Here is a 16,194-nt window from a genome sequence, read left to right on the forward strand (position 1 = left end):
TACGTATTGCACAGTAGCACCTTTTTTTTTAAATGAGGCTCATACATTTTAAAGGGGGGAACAAAATTGGTACTTAAAGAGTTCTACAGTCACAGACACATCCACCCATTCACTCACACAAGTACACACACATTCACACGCGTCAAACACTGGAAGCCGCTAGGGGGTTCAGTGACTTGCTCAAGGACACCTTGGCACATTGCATTCTTTGGGCATTAAACGACTAACCTTCATGGACAACCTGCTCTACCTGCTCTACCTACTGAGCCAGAACATTATAACTTGTGGCAGAAAAATCATTCTATATTCAGTTCTCCGTTCTACTTCTACTTCCTTGAACAAAACAGTTAAATGAAGGCTTACATTGTTTGGCAGAGGGCAGTACAGTGGCTCTGTGGTTAGCACTGATCCCAGTGAGAAGGTCCAGGTTGGTTCCAGGGTCCAGGTTGTACCCCGCCTCTCTGACAGCTGGGATAGGCTCCAGCAACCCCTGTGACCCTAGTGAGGATTAAGTGGTAGAAGATGAGATGAGAAGACATTCTTCGGCGGTACTGTTGTGTTTTCTCATTGCATTATTACAGGTAATTCTCTTACTATAATAACATGTCATAAAGTATCAGGCTTATAAGAAATAATTAAGTTTGCTTTTGGGGGGGTTTAAAGACTTAGTGTTTAAGTGTGTCCAGGAGCTCAGACATAAGAACAGAGAGAACAACATTTATTTAACATTTCACCACTTTGGAACTGTGAGGCATAATTCCCGCCCAAGTTCTGACTTAGCCAAACACATTTGGCAGCACTTTCTGGGCTGGTGAGGGTTCATGTCTTGGTTGCAGAACTGGAAGTGTCTGCTATTGGGACCTACAGATAGTACCAATCATCCTTTACTGGAAAAGAAGTAGTGTAATACTCATTGCAATAAGATGTTACATTAACAATAATAATAAAAGCTTAATTCAGCAAGTAATTACACTTCTTGGTTAGTTAGACAAGGGTCAAATCATTGGCATGCATCAAGCAGTGAAACCATTCAAGGAGATTGAAGCAGAAAGACCTCAAATTGTGTTAAGAACTGTCCAACACATTATAAAAAAACCGGAAGGATAGTGAGGAACCATCATCCTCCAGGAAGAAATGTGGTCAGAAAACAATCCTGATTGCTGGTGATCGCCACTCAATTAAGCGTTTGGTGAAATAAAATCGAAGAAAAACAACAGTAGAACTCAGGACTCTGATTAAGAGGTTAGTGGATGAAAAATAACAACATCAGTACATTCACAGTGACATATTCCAAGATGACAATGGATGGGGATCAAATAGTGAAAGAGTGGTTCAGGGAGCATGAGACATCATTTTCACCACCAGAGTCCAGACCTGAACCCCACTAAGAATGTTTGGGATGTGCTGGAGAAGGCTTTGAGCAGTGGTCAGACTCTCCCATCATCAATATGAGATCTTGGTGAAGAATTAATGGAACGCTGGATTGAAATAAATCTTGTGACGTTGCAGAAGCTTATTATTGAAACAATGCCACAGAGAATCACTAGGAATTGATATGAGATTTTTCTCAGTATCTCCAATAAGCTAACATATTTGCTGTTCCATAAAAAAAATGAACACACCATATGATAAACAGTTTTTTTATTACACTATATTTTGTTATATTATAACATAAAATAATATAATCTCTGTGTTAATCCTGTGACAGACTGGCGACCTGGTGAGGGTGCACCTCTCATCTAATGTCAGCTGGGATAAGGGGTTATCACATGGCATCGCATCATATCATATCCTGTGTGTAATGCAGTATGTTTTTCAAATATATTTCCACATTTATTTTACTATTTTTAGGTAGAGCTCGACACGTGCCTGATTAGTATGAGTGCGATTCTTTTCTTATTTAAAGCCAATAGGCAGACATTTCTGCAACAACAGACACCCTTAAATACATATAAATATATAATTATAAACGAATTATTATGTTATTTGTACGAAGCAAATTGTGCATTTTGATATATTATATTATATTATATTATATTATATTATATTATATTATATTATATTATATATGGTGTATGCCGTTCAAATACATAGTATTTCCAAATGTCTTTTCACTCATTTGGTCATGCAGCCCGTAGCTACAGAGTCTTTTACAGTTCCTGCTGTCCCTTGTCACACTCGGTCTGACAGTCATGAGTGTGTGCACCCACATGACGTGAGACTCCAGCACATGACATATTTGGCTTTAAAATGACGTCACGGCAGCGTGGGACTCAGCGGGCAGGTCGTTCGTCAGTCTGAGAGAAGAGGAGCAGCAGGAGGAGACGGACCAGTCTCCTCTCCTCTCTGATGACAAGCTCTCATCCCCCCCACCCTCCTCTCTCTCTCTAACTCCTCCGAAACAACCCTCAGCCTCCAGGATTTCTCCTCCGCCGCTTCCCCCCTCTTCCTTTTTCAGTTGCACCTATTTATTTCTTTTTTCTTTTTTTTTGTTTTTATTTTTGTTTTGTTTTTACTTTGTATACAACCACTCCGCTACCCCCAGCACCTCCACAGATGTAAGCAGATGAAGAGGACCCCCTTGGCAGTGGCGACTTGAATCCTCCGTGCTTCAGAGTGTCGAACATCCTCATCTTCCGCCCACATTTTCTTTTCTTTCTTTTTCTTTTCTTTTTTTTTTTTCCTGGTCGTTCATCTGCCTTTCAACAATGTAGGAGACGGTGCGCTGTCATTTCAGCGATCAGGATGCCAAGTACATGCCCTGTTTTTGCCCATCTTACCATCTTTGTCTCTCCAGCAGGGTGGGGGGTGGAAATAAGAGATTTGCGTGAAGGCAAAGTTTGAGGGTATCTCCTCTGGTTTCGCTCACCTGTCCGCCTGCAAGCGCCTACCCCCTCCTTTTAACTGATAACGAGGACGGCTTCGGCAACAGAACATCAGACAACAACTTCAAACAGACCTCATATTGTTCTGGTGGTTTTTTTTTGTTTTGTTATTTTGTGGGATTTGGCAGCGTTGTTGGAGGAATTTGATGTGCGCAACGTTGAAGGATATGGCTTAAATAATGTTTGCGTTGACAGCTGGAGGAAGGTCCGTAACTTGAGTGTTTATTTTCTATTATATTTTTAAAAAGAAAAAAGAAAAAAAAAACATCAGCAGTTGTCGACTTTGGTGGAAACCCATCTAAATGGGAGGATACCTGGAGGACTGAGTCGGATTCGGCAGTCGAGAAAAATGTGGATAAAACGGAGTGTTGCGCGCAGGTAAGCCACGAAGAATTTTATTTCGTGCCATACTCATTTGCGATATAATTAGGAAACGCTTGCGGTGGGCGACGTGAAATACTTGTGACGTTTTATGTAGTTTCACATTTGACGCTGCATTTCGACAACATGTCTCAGTTTTTAAATCTACGCCACTGCAAGTTATGAGAGGAGTCTGCTGGAATTGATGAGCGGATTCCATGTATCGATAGGTCTGCAAAAAGACAAATACAGCAGCCGTTGTGCCAAAGTTCTTTACGCACGTCGGCTGATGTCTGCTGTGGTGTTGACAGTATGAAACGATAAAGCGCAGCCTTTGTGGAGATTTTAGTTTTTGTTTTGGGTTTTTTAAATTTTTTATTTTTTTATTTTTTTAGGAAATGATATGATGGAAAATTTCTCACCCTGTACGCTGGGGGTCGCCAACAGAACGGCGCACGCCACACACATACACTCGCAGACACGCGCGCGTGCCTATAACGCGCGTGCACAGACACGTGCGCGCACAGTCTCAAGGTTAGGTCTGTCAGCTCCTCCTCACGCGCGAGGGGAAAATATCACGCACGCGCGCTCCACACGCAGTTAATAAGGAAATTATGGGGGGAAGTGAGAGCTGAAAATAAGATATCAAGACGTCTGAGCGTGGGTTGTAATTGCATTATATTTCCAGAGTGCTTTTAGCTTCAACCGCCTAAAATGTGGATAATGTTAAGTGTTATCACAGATGGAGATGGATGACTATCTGGGTGGAAAGAAAAGCTTGACCTCATCTGTTATTATGTTAAGAACGAAAACTCAATAAATAGCAAGAATTTATATTATTCTATAGCTCTAAATTGATGGAGTGTAGCGAACCATCCACTCACTACAACTTAGTTTCCAAGTCTCCAAACAAAAGCTAAAATTGAGCTCATTCATTTGGCGTGAAATAGGTTTAGAGGTAATGACACGCTGCGAAATGAGACCGAAACCTGCCAGCGGTGAGAATCTCTTGCCACCTGCTGGATCTCATTCCCACCGGTAAGCTCTAATTCCTGCCCATTTGCAGCCGTGCGTTTATTATGCATGACACCCACTGTACATCTTAGGGCTGACCTCGCGGGGTAATGGCAGTGCACACCATAGACAGAGCAGCAAGATGATGAAATGAAATGCTTTTAGGTCCCATGTCTCCAGATTGATCAGTCAGAGGCACTGAAACCAATTTTCATCTTCAGGAATTTCCTTGTCACTTGCTGGTGAGATGTGGAATGTCAAAATTGGAAGCTGGATGTTATCAGTTGTTGTGGCTGAACCTGCTTCTTCTTAGTCACGTGTTTCTCTCGGGAGGTTGTGAGTGTGTACTTTGCTGTCACAAACTAAAAGTTTGTGTTTGTTTTTTGTCACTTATCATCGGACACTGAATATGGATGTCTTAACTGGGATACATTACTTCTTCAGTGTGACTGATTAGTTTTATTTCCATGTTTAGAATAAAAAGAAGGAGAAATGAGCTGCGCGTGTGTGCAGAGAAAGCCACTGCACCTGTTGGAACAGACAAAGAACAAACCACCTACAGGAACTAGAGATGTGGGCGTAAATTCAGCAACACTGACTCCAGCAAACCAGGAGAGAAGGACAGCTGGATAGCATTTATAACATTATAAAGCTTGTGGACTGGGGCTGAGTGATAATTCCTTATTATCATCATTTATGGACTTTAGACTGCAAGCGATGTGATGCTAACAAGCTGTGATCTTGTTATTCACAAAATGTTCCCATCGAAACTAATAATTCTAAGCAAATTCCGCTAAAAAGACTTAATTAGGAATGATCTTTAACAATAAAACATAGTTGATAAGAAAAATATTAATATTTTATGTGTTTATGAAATATGGAAATACTGTATAATTTTTAACTTTCGACCATACTGCCCTACAAGAGAATAAATGTAGGAAATGTGTCTGGTGCTTTGCACATATTTCAGTATTTCTGGATAAATCCAAAATGGTGATGTATTGATTCACTGACACAATTATATTTTCAGCCTTGTGGTACTGACATAAATGTGAAATATGGTGACATGGAACACAGTTGCTTGGTGAAAACTGAAAACTTTGCGTTGAATAGTCCTCATTCAATATTAAAAATAATTTATTATTCAGTATGCAGACAGGTTCAAATCTAGTTAGACGACGATGAGTACCATCAAATAAATAGCCCACGCTGCATTTCCTCTTGTGAAAATTTTCAAAGAAATGAGCTCTTCAAATTCCATTCGCATGTATTTCAAAGGGGATACATTTAGTTGCGATTCCATATGCGAGTGCCTGTAATGGTAGAGAATTCTAACAAGCTCGAACCAGAGAGGGTTAAACAGCAGGGATTCATCTCTCCCTAGCTCGACATCTCTGAGCTCAATCTTTTATGGACGTCACACAGTTTTAGATTCCCCACGGTGAGCTCTCGTACTGCCTCGGCACTGGAGATGCTATCAGGCCTCGGCACACTGCACCTGTAAAATATGACTGGCAGAGGCACCAGTTGCCTTTCACGAGAGCTTCGTTTTTCAGCTTCCTCTTGCCTACATTAGGACTGTTGAGCGCAGGTGACTGTTCCTTCACGTGTCTAGCTTTCTAGGCCTGAATTTTATTCTTGTGAAATTAGGGATGGTGTGTGACATGACACGAGTGAACGAAGTGTTAGTTCAAAGATGACAGTTAGAAAACACAGTGGCGGTTTTAATGAAATGTAAGCCGCAAGAGCACAGGAGTTATGTTCTCGTATTGATATTCTTGGAGCTCATGTGCTTAGTATTCTGTGTATTATCCCTGCCCAAGGAGCTGCTTTGTATCTGACTGGTTGTTTAATTCTGATTAATATCGTTGCTTTAATGAACAAGGGTTCCCTATATATTATACTCTGTGCTGAGGTGTTTTTTTTTTCAGTGAGAAACAATTGCACATCATCAGTCAAGAGCTGCTTAAGGTGTATATGACCAGCCATCGTCCTCACTGATAACTCTACCAAAAACTCCAGGTCTGAATGTGACATTACTGTGTTAGGGCCATCAGATATCCCAATATTCCTATGATTTAGTTGCCATCTTAATAGCCTCTATGAGGGTTATTAACTGGGCCTCTCTGGAGCGTGATTAACCTAATTTGCAGTGAAATAGGCTGTGTTGCTTCTCTGAGATCCTATCCTCGGGAGGTGTGTGTACGTGTGTGTGTTTGTGAGTGTGTCTGTGTGTGTGTCGTTAACACCCTGTCCTCAGCAGTCTGTTAAGTCCAGGAGGACCAGAACAGGTTGTCCCTGTGTAGTAACGTGAGACACAGACAGGCATGGATGCTCGGTCATCTGTCCATTTTTGAAATACCACAAAGAGAGAAACGAGTTGTTGTTCCGGGCAGCGGTGAACTATAAATGACCCACCACTGACTGGTGTAGTAATTAACAGAGGAGAGACAGGCAGTTTCCAGAACTGGATCGTAATTGCCATTGTGGTTTACATTCCTGCTCACACATAACTGCATGGAGAACAAGAGTTTTGCTGAGGTTGATTTTGGAAAAGTAAAATCAGGAAATAAATATTCATTACAATGAATTATAAGTATAAAGTATAACATTGTGGCTTTACACCATTATGAGACAGTAAACTTTCCTAAATTTAAATCCCCATATTTGAATGTCATGAATATTAAGTGGAACGTTCCCACTGAAGTGATCACAGTCTTCAGCTTGATTGGGTTTAATGACCGGACCATCTAATTTGGGTTACACGAGGAAGGAATGGGAGTACATCCATCCCATAGAGTAAAGGAACTAACAGCACAGAGCTCATACTTGATTCATGTAGTGAGCTTTTGCTGGATCAATACTGCCTCTACAAAGGATCAGATTTATCCGCCATGGCTGTTCCCACTAACTGACCCTCTGCAGACACAGGGGTGTATCTCAGTGGGCTACTTTCCTCTAAAATACATGATAAATGAACAAAAGAATGCGTGTCTCCACCCCCCTCAAACCACCAACCGCTTTATCTTCCTCCATGCTACTCAGAGTTAATTGATGTGGATTTTGGCACAATAAAAACTTTGACAACAAGGACTGATATGATTGGAGCATTGTCCAGATTCTCTTTTCACCCTGTTTCTTTGCACGGCTGCTTAACTTTATGAACACGTGGGTCAAGCACACTATACTAGAAGGGTTTGTGCAGAGGGCATAATTAATGGGATGATGCATCACCCCCCCACCCCCCACCACAAACCTATATACAGTATACCGCTTTCCTGTTTGTTTTCCTCGATGAATTATGTTCCGACCTCAGCAACACAGCAATGTTTCTTACACTACAGCCACTGTAGCAGCTGCTGCAGCGTGGCCTTACAGCCATAACTGTGTGTGTGTGTGTGTGTTGCGCTCTACCAAAACATTTGGAAGATTTCATCCAATATTTGCCTCCCAGAGGCCTGCTGCACAGAGGCGATCCATAAATCTCTGGAACTCTTTGGAAAGCCAACTGTGGTATTTATCTCCCTAATACTGGAAATCTACCGAGGAGAGCTTAACTCCTACACCTCAGAGCCTGAGTTTTTTCAGAGCAGCACAACCACATGCTGCTGATATTCTTAAGAAACACACACACACACACTCAACCAACGAGACGAGATAAGTCCAAATGGTGCATTTTGATTTATGATGAGAAGATGATACTGTAACTTCAACATGGCAGCATCCTCCCAAGTTAAAGGTCAAAACATGTTCAAAATTTTGTTAATAGACAACTACGACACTCAGCCTTTGAATGTGATCATGTGCCGCTGTCCACGAGACATATTTTAAGAGTTAGACCACTGAAAATGGGTAATTGTGTAAGGGGAATTCTTTATTGAGAAATTCACATGATTTGTCTGTTGTGTTTTGTTGATAATCAGTGGGAGATGTCAAGAGGAACTGTGAACACTTGGTTAGTCTCAGTGCTTACCACACTCATTTGATATCAGGGGCATGCCACTTAGCTGGAGCAGTATCCAGGAGGATTTAGTCACCATAATCAACAAATCAGAAACACAACATAGTGGGAATAAGAGATTTGGTTCCTGTGTATCTTGGCAATTGGGCTTGCCAACTCCGAGTCATTTGCATGTGTGTGCGTGTGTATGTGTGTACATGCTGGGTTATATTTGCCCTGTCACTTAGTCTGAGAGCTTGAGCACACAGCCCTCTGCAGCTACGACAAAGGAATGATTACATATTCAACAGGTTGCAGATGGAGACTCAGAGGTATTACAGTTCTTCCTTTTAGGGGGCGGAGGATGAACCCTCCTCAACTGTACTGCAAGGAACGCAAATACTTATGCAATGCAAACACAGCTGACAACTGCACAGAACTCTCATTAGCTTGAGCATGATTTGATACATGCATGTGCAAGGCTGAACTGATCATATTCAGCACTTAAATACTGACCATAAAGCAATAAATCATCATAATAACAGGATAATATACTATTAGAATTACAATGGAAAATGGAGTTAGAGTGACACTAGTGAAATTTATTTGCTTTGGGTCCCTCCTCATATGATGTTTAAATGTATTATGAGCTCATACATGCTCTGTATTAAGTGTCCTATAAAACCTGTGTTGTATCAGGAATATAATATATTAAGATAAAATGTTACATTTGTAGTCCTCTTAACTAAATAACAACTGTACTGCGTTTCAACTGTAAGGCATTGTAAAGTAAAAGATATTTTTTCTTACTCTCAACACATGTAAAAGCAACCACTAACATTTGTACTGCGTGAATCCAAAGCCCAATAGATTTTTCTACACAGCATTTCAGTAATATTGAGGTTGGACCATTTGGGATTTGATTCCCTGTTGGCAGAATACTTGGATTTATTTTCCTTTAACCTGTACTTAACAAAAATATCTCCCCATTCTACCTACATATCTATTTTTTTTTTTTTTTTCATTTATAAAGTAATAACAGAGAATTGAACGTCTTTGTGTGGTTCAATTGTTATTTTAGCCCTAAGCTACTAGCAAATGTTGAAATAAGATTGAATGTATCAGTACAGTACCCTGTACCCTGGACATCTCACATACAGTTTAACTCACTGTATTAATCTGCAGCTGAAAATAGCCCCGTAACTACAACTCCCAGCTAATCATGGTGTCATTTTAAAAGAATATATATTCTTAATTAGATTTATGGTAAATACCGTACATGATGAAGATGTTGTGAAGTCAGTGGATTGTGTAGAGTAATAGTCATGTAAAACATTTTGGCCTATTTTCAAAGTGGTGCCATCTGCTTCTGAAAATTAGAAACAAAAATATATCAAGATGCTTCCATAATGTGCCTGAAATATATATGAACACAGCTCGTGCTGTCCCTGAACAGCGTTCCACGCAATTGGAGAGAGCGGGAAAGAGATGCAACGCAAAGGAAAAAATGAACAGAAGTGGATTAAAACAACAATCGAACATTTTGTTCATGGGCCATTTTGAGCTGCTGCAATATGATACCGTCTGTGCTGATGCTTTGCGTGTTTTACTATGTTAGTTTCTATCGTTCTTATTCTCAGATGTATTTCTTTGTCTGCATGTATCAAGGCCAACACACCACTGTGGTGAATTAAACTTAAGGAGTTACTTCCTCATAAAAAGTGAAGCTCCACTGCAACAATGTGCTATAATTTGTTTTTTAGTGTCAAAGCAGATTCTGTTGTTGTGACTGTGCTTGACATGTGCCATTTAAAATGACTTTTAAATGGAAGAATGGAACAAACATTGTCACCTCATAATTCATAAATATCCAATGTGCTGCACCATTCATCAAGAGAATTCCTTTCAGCGTTTTGTTTACCTACTGACATTTTCAATTTGCTTCATCATTAACAGTATTGAGCTTATTGACCTGGGAAGGCAGACCTGCCATATTTTTCACATGAATAACACATTTCTCTGAGAAGTTCAGTCTTTTCAATGGACATATAGTTTGCTAAATGACAGTTGGGTGTTTTTTTTTTGTTTGTTTGTTTTGTTTTGTTTTATTTTTTTCACACTGGACACATAATTGCTCTCCTTGGTGTAAATTTCTGTTGCTGTGTAAAAGAGGAGATGATTCCAGTCAGTTTAGGGGAATAATCAAGATTCAAGGTCACTTTTCTTTATTGATCCCCACAGGGAAATTAGTCTGTCTAAGGAGTCATGATATAAACAAAACAAATATGAACTAGGCATTTATATAAGAATAAAAACAAAAATAACAATAGTGATTAGGTAGAAGTAAAATTTACAAAAAAATTATGGTATAATTTACATTATATATATGTATATATATATATTTATATATACACACACAGTAAATAAAACATTTAGCTAAAGTGCGACAGACAGTGTCTTCCAGGCCACCGGTTTAACCAGTTAAGAGTTGTGTAGTTGTGAGATGACGCTAGATTGTAGCTCTGATCTCCCTGCCAGGTTAAAATAATCAATGAATTCCATCATGAAAGGGTGATGAGGTAAAATTAATAGGTCAAGTTAATAGGATTCATTCTATGGGAATGTCCAGATGTAACAAATGATAATCCGTCAAATAATTATCAAGGGACAACAGATCGCGATTCAGACTTAGCGACTAGTTTGAGTCTGTGTGATGGAATATTGAAAATGTTTTCATACAGTAGAAGGATTAGAGATTGTGCAAATTAACCTATAATTGTCTGGTTATTTGAAATGTAAATAAAGACCTTCAACATTTTTTTTTCTTTAAACCGACACAAAATTGATATTTTCCATCATTCAGTAAGCGACCGAGTAACAGCTTACTATGGCTGCTCCAACAGAGATGTATTTAATTGAAAGATCTTAAGATTGCTGCTTTAAATCATGCAAGGACACTTTGGTTCCGCTTAGCGTTTAATTTGTTTGTTGTCGTCAGCATGTGTAGAAAACAAGTGTAAAAGGGGACAAACACCTGAGAGAAAGGGGAAAGTTATGTGCAGCAGAATAGTTGGAGAACGTATTTGAGTCGGTAGGTTTCTGGAGCTTGTTGAACTGAAGCTTCCACGTACTCCCTCACTACCCTAGAGAGCTTTGCACTGTGCAAGCACTGCGCAAAATAAGAACCTCATTTTTGTTTTATAATCTGAATGTCCCAAAGGTCTGCAGCCCTATCATCAGCCTTACCCCACACATATACACAGAAGATGGAGCTGCAGGGAAAAGAAGGGCAAGGCGAGGAAGTCTTTTTCCCTATGAGTCGTAGTCAAGGACACTACAGCTTTAGTCTGTTTAAATTGAACATTTTCTAACCGTTTGATATTTACTGAGCCTCCCAAACAGGGCGTCATTCCATATTTATAACCACAACATTGATTTGTTGTTAGATATTTCCATGCCAAGTACATTTTATTTATATAGCTGTAGGTAGTGACAGCTACAAGCTGGCAAGTGTGTTAAAATACTGTTGATTCTAAGTTGGTTCTAACAGGTGATCTTTTTCTCTGCTCTTTGAGTCAGACCCACAAACAGCAGAGAAGGTTTTGCCCCATATGTTGAGTAAAAAAAAAGAAAATCTGCCAAGGATGGACAGACACCTGTTGAACCAGCAGAACAACAACTTCTGGATCTTTTCTTCTTTCCATCCTTTACTTTGCTCCTACTGAATTATTGTGATTAAACTAAAATCAGACTTTAATGTGTGCAAGAATAGGTTTAATTACATCTACAGTATGCACCGTAAGATTTCTCAAGAATTTTCATGGAATTTTAAAGCGGACACTGCCACAGTCCCTCTATGCTATAGACTAATGAAACGCAATGATAATCATATTTAAATGTTTCTGGAAAACAAGAAGAAACTCAGTTTTCAGCAGCACGTTAGTATTTTTTTTTTATTCATATTGTAACAAGTCATGTTGTGTCATATTGTGTCATATTGTGCCTAAGCCAAAAATGACTTGGGCAATTACGTTTTCAGGCTAACAATTTGTAAAGCAGATTCTTTTGGCCTTACATTTCATATTTATACTTACTTACCTTACTTATCGTGGCTTAGTGCCATGAAAATAACAAATAAAATGCAACCTCTGTTCTGCTGTCCAGATGTGTGTTTACTCATGTTGTGATGTGTGTGACAGAGAGAGATCTCAGCAAACAGGTGAAAAAGCACCACTGAATGGTTTTAAGTGGCATTTTAGTCATTTAGTGCATTATACTGCACCGCTCTGTTTCACAATCTTATCTCATCACCTTCTCTGTGTTTGTTTTTAATTTTTCTGCAGAGGATGTTATAACTATGTGACAGTGTTATCCCATTAAGGCTAGTAGCAGGGGTTCACCTTGTACAGGCCTAGTATTAACATTCATCCTGAGTGATCTGATGGCAGCTGCAGAGCTTTAAGTACATGCTCACGCCTATTATTAAAATGCATCTCCATATTTGTGTCAAGGCACCACGCGATGTATGCAAATAAACACTGACATCATTTAGGGTGCAGCAGACTTATGTGCATACAGTGGTGCTTTCACCTTTCCAGACCACCCTTGATAATAGCAGTTCCCTGCTTTCTTTTCTGAATGAATGAGGCAAAACATTCATGTGTGTCCACGTGACTGATGGAACATGGTCACCAGTGATGTTTTTACACCTGTACTTCAAGTTGTCTGTTTGTGATCGGATCACTCAGGTTGCTGAGGATGCAGAAAGCACAGAAAATAATATAATAATCTAAATAATAGTAAAATGACCCTGTCTGACAACCACTGGTCAAACGTGTAATTCCTGACCAATACATTTGTCAGCAACTGTTTGCAATCTCAAAAAAGTGAGGTGTTTGTAAGAAAAAGAGAATTCTCCTATGGACATAACAGACATAATTTGATATTTTGCATGTCGTATTACTTCTCTTCTTTACTCTCCCTTATTTTTCATTGTGACATTTTCGGCTCTCCATAAAATGTGAAATTTAAACGAGCAAGAAATGTCTAGTAAAATTCAGTGTAAAACATCTTTACTGGTTTCACAGAATCAGTTCTTGACTGAATGACCTGCTTTATTTCTTTAAACTAAAGACACTTTAATGTGATAATACATAAGTCATAAATAATGTAGCGTGTTGTACCTTTGTTTACGAAGAGTGCAGCAGTTAAGTTTTATTGTTTAGTGCTTCCATTCTTGAGGTTGTTTCATCTTCACAGACTGCTGACCTCCTCTTGAAGCCTTGATTATTCTGGGTCAGACTCTCTTAAAGATACATGCTGGAAGAAATGGAATAAGGAAGGGCAAAGAAGGACTGTTATCACGCCCTCATTTTCTCAGTGTGCTGCAGCAAAAAAAAAAAAAAAAGAAGTTTTCCTCACTTATCCCAGAGGGGTCAGTGTAATTGTTATATGGTGTGACTGTTACTTTTATAACAAAGCAAGCTATTACTAGTATTAGTAAGTGTTAGAAAGAAGTAATGAATTATTGACTGTGCATCAGCAAGGTCAGAGTTCAGTCTATGGGGAGATTACGCCACACTCTAGCTCCCTAAGGCTTCATGTCCTTGTGATTTTACTGTAATGCTTATATGGCTTTAACCCTCCATCTATTTTACAAAGCTTAGTTCTGTCCTCATGGTTTGACAGTGCGTGATGTAAATTTAGTACCTGAAACTGGTGACCGACCAGTTTTAGCCGACCAAGCAGTGATCTGTGCGTAAGATTTACCGATACTGCAGAGATGGAGAGTTAACTTTGACACTGATATTATTTTCTGAGCTCAGCAATAACATCCTGTCAAGTTGGGTAACTGAACTGTTCATGCACCGTCCCATTATCAGAATCACATAGAGGATGTAGGTGGACTGTGTGAGACTAAAATGTTATTGTGGCACAAATATAAGTATACAGGCATATAATTGCTGCATTGTCGTTTTTTAAAGGTTTTAGGTTTGAAAGAATAAAGCATTTGTGTCCAGTGCAGTGGACGACAACTCATTGCACTGGACATTACAATTACCTTTACAAAAGGGATAATGCCCCACAAGGTATCCATTATCAGGAATTCATGTCCGCCATCAAGGACAGAACTATTGGACACACAGCAGAGCAGAGGCAATCAAACATTTTTCATTAGTTAGTGCAGAGCATTAGTCCCACAAGGTCCTAATGCACTGGAAACACTGTTAAATACTCCAGTCAAAGGGAATAATCTTAGATATAACTGGCAACAGGAGATTTGTCTTTTTGTACTCAGTGGAATTATATAATGTTTAACAGCAAAACTACCTAGCTTTAGAATTATGTTAATATCCCGAAAGAAATATCAAGACTTTCATGAACAAATGGTAGCTAGGCACTTGAACGGGCTGTTTCTCTCAAACTACTAGATAGATAGATAGATAGATAGATAGATAGATAGATAGATAGATAGATAGATAGATAGATAGATAGATAGATAGATAGATAGATTAGTCAAATGTTTCTTGTTTTACGAGTAGGGTCTGTACTCCTGCGTGCGCTGCCCTCAGAGTGAGTCATGTGAGAGGAGAAGTGTCCTTGTTCAGTGCTATCAGAAAGATTTTACACCCCAGAGGGGTAAGACTGCCACACAGCTCCTTCGCTGTTCTTTCTCCATCTCTGTCACTCTCTTAGGGTAATGCAAATGCATATTCCATATACTCCAGTCTCTATTTTAAGAATCTTCTCCCCAGTGTGGATGGGATGCGCTTGGGGCTGGCAGAGTCGGGGAAAGTGGAATGAATTGAAACACATTGTTTGAGCTCCCACCAGCGTTCCCCTGTCTTCGGTGTATTCTCTATACATAATCCTTTTAAGTTGTTCAATCTAGCAACATAGCTCCGGGAGCTCCTTAACAGTTTCCACAAAGTGTATGATTTTAAAAGGACACATAACAAATCCACAAATCCCCTGGAGGATTTTGAAGAAAGCCATGACAATACTATGCCTTTCAGACAATAAATAACATCTATAAATAACATCAATTACAGTGAAGCACTGAATACCAGACTGAATGTTTCCAACTGGAATGATATCTGTGATTGAGCAAACACACAAAAAAAGACATCATAGTCTTACAGATCTTCACTCAGAATTTTTATATGTTTATATGTTCTATGATGCTCAGAAAAGATGATGGATAAACATAAAATATTAATACATTCACTGATACTAGGCAGATAACAAGTGGGAAAACGATGTAATTAACATATTACTTCTGTAATTAGCCATAAATCATTAATGCAAGATCAAGAATCTTCTTTTAATTTGTTATATTAATGTTAAAAAAGTAGGAACTATTTATTGTGCTGAAACCTTTTGACACAATTCAACACAACCAACTGTGAATCACGGGTGGAGAGGATCGTGTTAAAAAAGTGTAGACAAGAAAAGCTTACGTTTTACCTTTTACAAAGAAAAAGTTGAGCAAAGCCACTGGCAAAATGTGTATCTTAATATTTGTTTAACATGTCTGGAATGACAGTTACAACTAAATGGTAAAGTAGAATTGTACAACAGCACTCGTTAAACAGATATCAAAATGCCCGGGGAATGCTGGTCATGGACATGACGAGGGGCACAGCAGCCACTGTAACAGAGTGGAGTCACTGTTTAGAAGTCCTCTGCAGAGATGGGACAAACGACTGAAAGCCATACGGAATAAGTCACGTGACAGCCAGCTGTATTAAAAGGACTGTGAGAGCATGAGAGAAGAAATCTCTTGTTTGATGAATGTTTGATGGGTTGATGGGAAACTGAATTTTCTGGGCAAGACTCATGGGACTATATTTGGCAAACTCCAGCCACTGCTTATAATCCGGTAATATCATTCCTAAAGTCAAACATGATGGTGGGAGCCTTGTGCCACCATCCAGCTAGTGGAGACTCTTCTAATCTGCAACCAAAAGCATCATAAGACAATGCCCAAGCGTC

General features: G+C 39.3%; 1 protein-coding gene across 3 annotated transcripts in view; it reads left to right on the forward strand.

The window, feature by feature from the left end:
* The first annotated feature begins 2,262 nt into the window (after positions 1-2,262).
* ajap1 (adherens junctions associated protein 1) overlaps positions 2,263-16,194 on the forward strand; it is a 45,261-nt gene continuing 31,329 nt past the window's right edge. Inside the window, exon 1 of one of the 3 annotated variants that reach the window (XM_047608924.1) lies at positions 2,263-3,263. In XM_047608924.1, the coding sequence (XP_047464880.1) occupies positions 3,235-3,263 (29 nt within the window). In that variant the 5' untranslated portion in view covers positions 2,263-3,234. The remainder of the gene's footprint in view (positions 3,264-16,194) is intronic. The other 2 variants (XM_047608913.1, XM_047608934.1) reach the window with 2 other exon arrangements.

This window comes from Mugil cephalus, chromosome 1 (assembly GCF_022458985.1).
Source record: "Mugil cephalus isolate CIBA_MC_2020 chromosome 1, CIBA_Mcephalus_1.1, whole genome shotgun sequence".
Lineage (NCBI taxonomy): Eukaryota > Metazoa > Chordata > Actinopteri > Mugiliformes > Mugilidae > Mugil > Mugil cephalus.